The sequence below is a fragment of the Paracoccidioides lutzii genome, assembly GCF_000150705.2.
Source record: "Paracoccidioides lutzii Pb01 unplaced genomic scaffold supercont2.5, whole genome shotgun sequence".
In the NCBI taxonomy this organism is placed as follows: Eukaryota; Fungi; Ascomycota; class Eurotiomycetes; order Onygenales; family Ajellomycetaceae; genus Paracoccidioides; species Paracoccidioides lutzii.
In genome coordinates, this window is record NW_015440951.1 from 586,101 (window position 1) to 594,013 (window position 7,913).

The following is a 7,913-nucleotide window of genomic DNA, read 5'->3' on the forward strand; positions in this document are numbered from 1 at the left end:
ACTAGAGGCTCATTCGGAGAAGTAAAATAGCGGAAATGCTACACGCAACACGCATTATCCTCCCCCTATCCTCCCCCACTCTCTGTCCCCAAGGAAAAGATATTTAGCAGTCCAGTGTTTTTTTTTTTTTTTTTTTTTTTTTAAAAAAAAAAAAAAAAAAAAAAAAATTCCCCCTCTCCAATCTCCACCGTCCTCTCAGCCAGAAAAAAAGCGCCAGAATATCTAGCAATATATGCCCCACCGGAACGGCTAACAGATGTACAACACAGCACAACAATCCAAATATCATCAACATCATCCCCCTTATAATTCATAACTTATTTTATACAAAAATTCCCGTCTAAACCTGCTCAGCTCCCCATGTGGCATCCGCCTCGCGCATGGTGGATGGTGCTTCTATCGACGGCACAAATTCCAAGACAGCGTATCCGAGACCGGCGAAGCCGACGGCGGTGCCGGCAATGATGCGCAGGGTATGTCCCTCGATGAGTATGGAGCCGATGAACACGTACACTGGAAGATTTTTCGGCTAGGGTTAGAGATGTGGGAGGAAAGGAAAGAAAAGGCATGGATGTGACATCGGTATCTGTGTATGGTGTCAATGAAAACTTACGCAGGCCCCGTCCGAGGAAGGAGAAAAGAAAAGATGCATAGCGCGAGAGGTATGAGGGGGGGTTTGGGGCGAATTCCAGAGCGCCGACGACTACAGTTTTTAGTTTGAAAGGGTCAGTCAGCGGCAGTTTTCCAGCGCCATCTTTGGCTTTTATTTAAGGTCCCGGTCTCCTGTGGAGAGGTGTAAACGTAAAGAAGACTCAAGACTCACCCAAACCAAATAGAATCACATAAACCCCAATAATAACGCTGCCTCTGTATCATCGAATGATTTACCGGAAACCGCTCTGTTAGCCAAAATTTATCCGGGCTGCGGTTCCACTGCAGGTGTTTCCACGCGCATGCAATTCTGCCACAATACCTTCTGGGGAACAAGAAGAGAAACCCCATCTCCTCAGTGAAAGGAAGTCGACTGCTTACATGCTTACGGGGAAGAACTGGCTGATTCCACCAAAGACCATAATGGCCCCGACGCACAGGTTGATTATGCGGCTGTAAAATTCACAATTATCATAATCCGTTAGCGTTTACTTCACATGCTATATCCTATGGACAAACTGCGTCGCAGAAGACATCTTGCTTTTCCAATTAACCTCTACCCTCCCATGAAGAGACGAAGGAACGCGGGACGTACAAGATATTGGAGAGGTCCATCTTGCTTCTTTGTATGAATCGGAAATGCCTGAAAAGAGCAACAAGAAAACTCCAGCGCCTGCTCTATACTCGTCGCGATATCGTTTGGTTTTCTTTTGTTGTTCGTAAAACTGCGCAGGTATGGATCTTTTACCGCGGTTGTAAATATCGCAAAGCGGTGGGTTCTCGATGACGATAAAAAGCGTTTACGGATCGTAAGAACGTCAAAGATAAGTTGGGTCGCAAAGGAGGGAAATGGAAATTGGAAATGGAAGCATAAAAAAAAAAATAATAAAAAAATAAAAAAACACAAAAAAAATAAAAAATAAAAAAGGTTGTAGCCTAGGGCAAGCTTCGTTCTAGTTCTTCCTCCCAGTGCTGTCACTTGGTTCAAACAAACTATGTAACATTTGTGGCTGGGGAGGGAAAAACAAAGTGGTTTGTTTTGTGCCGCTGTTTTGGCTGCGGATTTGCCGGATGCTTATTTTACTGCTCTGGAAAATAGATAAATAGCCCTGTGAAAAGAAGGGCAGAAACAATAGTATATACGTAGAAGGTATTAGAAAACTACAGATGTGCCGGAGTTTAAAGAGAGGTGTTACAACCTAGGAAGAAGTTGTTTGTGAAGCACTCCAGGTGTTAACTATTTACCAAAACAAGGGTTTGATGGCTGGTAATTTCTGACAGCGGGATATCGCAACGTCAACTTGGCGGAGTCAGCCACAGCACCGAACGGAAGGGCATAAGGGCTCTGACTTGCAACATGAGTTCTGGTGGCCAATTCTCTTTGAATACAAGAATCATTTGAATGAAAAATATGCCTGGTAGGGACATTATCTTAATTGTGCATGACGGTGTCTGATTACAAGCCCCATATCGTCGACAGCTAACTATCCTTATCCAGCGGTAGATTACGATAGTTATATCTATCGAAAATGTGTCGGCTCCCCAAATATGCCACATCCACACTCCTGACATCTTAAACCCGCCCGTGCGACCCCGGGAAAAGCCATTGGGATCATTCACATCCCTCATTTTCTTTGCATGCTTCAACTTCTGGGGTCTGGGTCTCAACCGGTCAAAGTAATCCTGTGAAACGCATCGTTCATAAACAGCGGCAGATATCCATCAGGAAGCGTCCCATTCTTAATCTCATCCAGAGTATCCTTACGGATCCCGTCGACGAGGGATGCCATTGCCCCCTCCGTCCGTGGGGATGTCAGATATGAGATTGTACGCATTGTTCATCACCATGAAAATTCTATCAACAGAGTCGTCAAGATCGAGCAGGCCCCGCCATTCTTCCGGGCATGCCGAGCGAGCCGTTTGGGTATTGGCTGGTAGGTCAGAAAGGTCTGCAGGCCTGGAACGAGCTTATTTTCTGTCACGATAGATTCCAAAGCGGTTGTTGATTGCTTGCAGGGCTTCAGGGTGGGGAGATGTGGTGGCTTCAACTGCTATGTCTAATATTTGGTCGCTGATAATGCTTCCATCTTGAAGACTGATAAGCTCCCAATAACTTTGCTTTTTTGCAGGTGTTGGGTAAAGGGCCGATGGTGGTAAATTTATCAAACGTCCCGGGAGGGGCAACTTCACTGTCATAAAATAGGCATACCAACAAGATATTCACCATGTTTATTGCCAGGGATTATGCCGTGTGATGCAATGATGGCAGCCTTATCATCGGAGTAGTATTCTGTGAAGTCTCGAATGGCAGCTAGGACTTCATTTGTCTTGTCAGGGCCGAATGTCAGGTACCCACCCCAGATCTATCCGATATCTATTAGCTATGAAATGTCCTAGAACTACTTTGTTCGGCAAAATCAAGCCTCAAACATACTTTTCCAATTTTGTGTGCTTTTAAAGTGTAGGTGGTAACGATTCCATAGGCATTCCCGCCGCCACGGAGGACATTGAACATGTCAACTTTCTCACTGCTGAATGCTTTGGCGATTTTGCCGCTTGCAAATGCAACATCAAATTGAACCACTGTGTTCATAGACCAGCCAACTTGAGTACTCCAAAAATTCAACCCACCTAACTCAAAAAGTAGCCTTTAGTTTCAGAACACGGCGGTTGTAGGTTTTGGGATGGATATGCTTACCCCCAAGAATAAATCCACCCACACCAACATGTCCAATACGAGCTCCAGCTGCGGTTACCCCTTGGGGTTCGAGAGTCTTGACAACATGGGTCCAGCGGTTACCAGCGCCAATTCTTACTGTGCCTGATGCTGCGTCGTATTTGATCTCATTGAAATCCTTTAGGCTAATAAGAGGCCCGCCGTCAACTCTCGAGAAGTTGCCGTTCGGATTATTACCGCTACTCTTTACCGCAAAGATCTCCTTATTCCTTCCGAGAGTCTTCACGATTATCGACAGCTCCTCCGGGGTTTTCGGCACTAGGATACATGGAGGCTGCAATCTTCCGCATTCCGATGACCTTTGTGAACATAAAAATCCTCTTGGACGAGGGAAAACAACACATGGATTGGCTTTCAAGTGACAGTTCTACACATCTCAACTATGCCAATATTCCATCTGGTCTTGCTCGTACGGGGGTGTCGATTTCTTCTTGATCTCAATATTCGTAGCGGCCGCGATTTTCTCACATGTTGAAATATACCTCTCGCACGTCGAAGTGTTATTGAATCACTGACGAAGCACGCGAGCACTGCAGCGGACGAGAGAAGGTGGATCATCTTTTATTTCGAGCTATTTCAAGTTGGGCTGAACAATGGCCATGATATATGAATATCGCGCCCCACGCTTGAAACGAAACTCACCAAGTGCCATCAAACTACCCAATTGCTTCTTTGGATGACAACCCCCATTTATATGGACATCCTTGAGTATCCATCAAGATTCTCCCTCTTTCAGCTCATATTGTTGGATGCGAGGATTGTTATGTCCGCACAGGAATGGATAAATACGCCACTACTCAAAATTCGGACTGAATATCGGTGATCGGTGACGACGTAGTTAGGAAACCCTCCGTATGCATAAGGCAGAACATCGGAAATTAACAAGTCCAGGGCTATCATGTCAGGAGCTGGATATGATTGTAGGATTTCGGCGGTGGGTGGTTTTCGGACTATCGTAACTAATAGATTGGTCCCGGAGTAGTGCTTTGGCGTACGAACATACCCTCCCACCACTTGCTCCCAGCTCATCCTTCGGGATCATTTGTCTAGAGCAGTTACGGGGTTCTACGAGAATACTAATTCACAGGCTGACCCACCCTTGTCAACCACCACCCTCCCGGAGCAGCGGCGGATTCCAATTGAGCTCAGTTCAGCACGGAGCGCGTATAATACATATATATTTATATACACGTATAAGCGTCGTTAAATACATGCGCGTCGGAGAGCGGAAGCACAAAAGCTCAACAACTCACTGACTTTCCTCCATATAGCTTTATCTGATCCTTATGAAAATATTGTTAATTAGTAGATATGAAGATGCAACAAGCCTACGGCTCCCAATGTTGAAGACTAAGCATTGCCTTATTTTCGAACCCCGATATATTCGTGCGATTCAGGATGTCATATCTTATCACCACAACGGCGGGTTAGGTTTAGGGGTCGGGTTTGGGGGTACCTATATACCCAGGTAATTCTTGAACTTGGAGGGTTCCTTTCTGCTCAGCTCTCACAAATTACCAAAGAGTATACCTTCTAGAGAAGTATATTGAGAAATATAAAGAGATCAAACGGAGTATTTCGGCATCAGACGGGCAGAAAACTTATTCACATCATTTTGAAATAACTAGCTCTGGCAGAAATAATCTCGCAGCAGACGCTGTAGTTAACTACAAGATCCTTGAGAGCGAGAATTGGGATAAACATGTTTGGAAAGCTCCAACAGGAACGCCAAATTACGATTATGATATTGATGCCCTCGTTTTATAATATCATTGTCAGATTCAAGGGTGAGGCTATATACTTCCCGCAGACGAGGCTTCGTTCCAGTCATTTATTCAAGATTCTCGAGTTTGAAGCAAATCTGAACCTGGAAAGGAGATGTATGTTATGAAGTTCCATTTCCAAGGGTTGCCCCATTCTCCTGTTCAATTGGATGCAAGAATCAAATTGCAAAATATCACGAATGCCGTATATTGACATCTGCCACCAAATACAATCCCCAATCCAAAAAAGAAAAATATTACATGAAGAAATAAGGACCCTCAATGGTCTACAACAGAGCCTTCCCCTTCCCCTTCTCCAGCACCTCCCTAACCACCCTCTCTGCAGCCATCGAACACCCCCACGAAGCCTGATACCCAAACCCACCATGCCCATAGTTATGAACGACAGGTACCCCGCCAATCCTCTCCGCCTCCAGCCTCACGCCTCCTTCCCGCAGCGGGCGCAACCCAACGCCATGACGGATGATATCCAGTCCCTCGATACCCCGCTGCTTGCCATTTCCATCCTTCCCCACGAGATCCGGGCAGAGTTCCACGCATCGTTTCATGATGCGCACGGCGAGGGAAGGGTCAGGTTGGCTTTCCCAGTTGTGCTTTTGATAGGAGCCGCCGAGGATTGTGCCGCCGCCTGGAAAAAAGGTGTTAGAAAGTTTTGCTTGAAGAAATCTCACCCAAACGGGCACCCCTGGGGGACGGGTGTTCAGGTCATATATTAAGGGGGTAACGATAAAAGGAGGAAGGGAAGTATGCCACCAACCAGCCGCCCGCGTCATCATATAACAAACCTCATCGTCCCCGTCATCCGATCCGGAAAGCGATGCCATAAGCCCCGAAGTATTCCGGACAACCACAATCTGCCCGCGGGCAGGGTACAGCTGGTGATCCTCAACTCCGCCCAGCTTTCGCGATGAGAGGCCCGTACAGTTGACGACGAGATCAGCCTTCTGACCCGAGTGATGCGCGAACGCGGCATCGACGATGTGTTTGAAGGCGGCTCGTTTGAAGACGACACTGTTTGCGAGACACTCGGAGACGAGCCATGGGAGGTAGATGCCAGTATTGATGCAGACGGAGGTGAAGGAGGTTGCAGCGTCTACTCCGGGGGGTAATTCCTCCTCGGGGAGCCGTCGGAACTGTTATTACAAGCGATGTGAGATATTTGCGGGTGTCAACGGTTGTTGATCTCCCCCATAAAGAAGGAAAAAGGGCCGTTACAAATAAAAGAAAGAGAGTAACGACGAACATCTGGAACGACATCTTTAAACCAGGGATCCGACTTTGAGAGCTCACAAAACCACTGTCCCGTAGTAGATTGTGCGTCCTTGTCACGAGTATTTATCACCGCCCCTGAACTAAAATGTCAGGATTCAGTTCTTCCACACACAACATCAAAAAAAAAAAAAAAAAGGGGGGGGGGGGGTGTGTGTTCAATAATTAAACAATAAAAAGAAAATGCCCACGTTGAAAATGAATACCAGTCCTCGGGTTATTCTTTGCCAAATCAGATAGCACGGGCCATGTGTCCCGTTCCCACTGCGAATGGGCACTGCCAGGCTCCCCCACCCTGCTGCAGATAGTTAACTAAGAATCAAAAAAAAAAAAAAAAAAAAAAAAAAAACCCGAGCAAATTGCAAATTTTATTTAATGGTTAGGAATGGAAGCGGCGCGTAGACGAAATATCCTCTAGACATGACATGACTCACGGAAGATAATTTGCACCCGCCCACGGCGAACAGTACTCGATGTCATAGTCGCCCGGCATATGCTTTGCCGCGACGGTGACCTGGTTGGCCGGATCTCTCGACAGCAGGACGGCAGTGGTCAGTCCTGTGACTCCGCCTCTGGGTTAGTTACATGTCAGTAACTTAACCCAATTTACAGCCTGGTTTAAGGGGTGTGATGAGTTTGTTCCACGGAATCTTTTGCAGCGCAAGGCTCACGCTTACCCGACGACGACGATCTTGTTTGGGGCCATTGGCGGTATAGGGGGGTGGAAGAGGGGACTTGTCGTGTGGGTGGTTGGTATTAGGTAGGGAATGCCAGTCAAGGGACGATGGAGGAAGCTCCATGCATTATTTATATATATCTATCTATCTCTATATATATATATATTTAATTGCAGTGGGAGGGAGCAGTTTCATATATCTTCATCAATCTTTTGCGGAGGCTCCGTGTGGAGATTCTTCCTTGCATCGAGCTTTCGGGTTATCGCCGGCTTGCGGGCGTCGAGTGGGTCCCGTATTCGCTGTGAGGATATCCACACTTGGCTGGTGGCTGCAAAATAACAGGTTGGCTGTGTGTCGTCTATCTATGAAATTGTTATTTGTAAACCAGATGGCAAGCAAAGTGCAGCATTCCATCAGATCTAACAGACAAGTTAATTACAATCTAAGATGGTTGGTTGGTTGATTAATTCAGGAGTCAGTTACGTTGCTGTCATGGGATCGTAAAAGTCTACACTAAACTCTTCCACGGGCACTTTCAACCGGGAATAGAGATAGTAAAGGGATAGCAACAGCAGCCAGGAAACATGAGAAATAGGGAAAATAGAGAGAGTAAATGGGTTTAATGAGATATCCTCCCCCCTCCCCCTGAGTAAGTGGGTGTTCGTACTATTCGTGCGCTTAGGACGGCTTGGTTATTGGCACCGCCCGGATGCTCCCTGCCACGGGCCCGTGTTGTCTTTGTAGGGGGAGTGCCCCCTGTTTTTTGTTTCAAGCACCCCCCCTTTTCTTCGGCTT

The 7,913-nt window shown here is 46.6% G+C and overlaps 3 protein-coding genes across 3 annotated transcripts; all 3 read right to left on the reverse strand.

Moving 5' to 3' along the window:
- Positions 1 to 340: 340 nt before the first annotated feature.
- Positions 341 to 1,266, reverse strand: PAAG_11477 (hypothetical protein; the record flags this gene model as incomplete). The annotated part of the gene is made up of 5 exons (XM_015847122.1): positions 341 to 513; positions 614 to 703; positions 824 to 867; positions 1,033 to 1,104; positions 1,247 to 1,266. 5 exons carry the CDS (start codon positions 1,264 to 1,266, stop codon positions 341 to 343), a joined length of 399 nt encoding a protein of 132 aa, XP_015703254.1.
- A 1,146-nt stretch (positions 1,267 to 2,412) lies between these two features.
- Positions 2,413 to 3,946, reverse strand: PAAG_11478 (hypothetical protein; the record flags this gene model as incomplete). Its single annotated transcript, XM_015847123.1, has 5 exons — positions 2,413 to 2,582; positions 2,861 to 3,014; positions 3,086 to 3,282; positions 3,350 to 3,687; positions 3,762 to 3,946. The coding sequence occupies 5 exons, from the start codon at positions 3,944 to 3,946 to the stop codon at positions 2,413 to 2,415; spliced, it is 1,044 nt and encodes a 347-aa protein (XP_015703255.1).
- Positions 3,947 to 5,438: 1,492 nt separating this feature from the next.
- Positions 5,439 to 7,147, reverse strand: PAAG_02361 (D-amino-acid oxidase; the record flags this gene model as incomplete). Its single annotated transcript, XM_015844616.1, has 6 exons — positions 5,439 to 5,800; positions 5,930 to 6,305; positions 6,416 to 6,519; positions 6,633 to 6,736; positions 6,876 to 7,013; positions 7,119 to 7,147. 6 exons carry the CDS (start codon positions 7,145 to 7,147, stop codon positions 5,439 to 5,441), a joined length of 1,113 nt encoding a protein of 370 aa, XP_015701664.1.
- Positions 7,148 to 7,913: the final 766 nt, after the last annotated feature.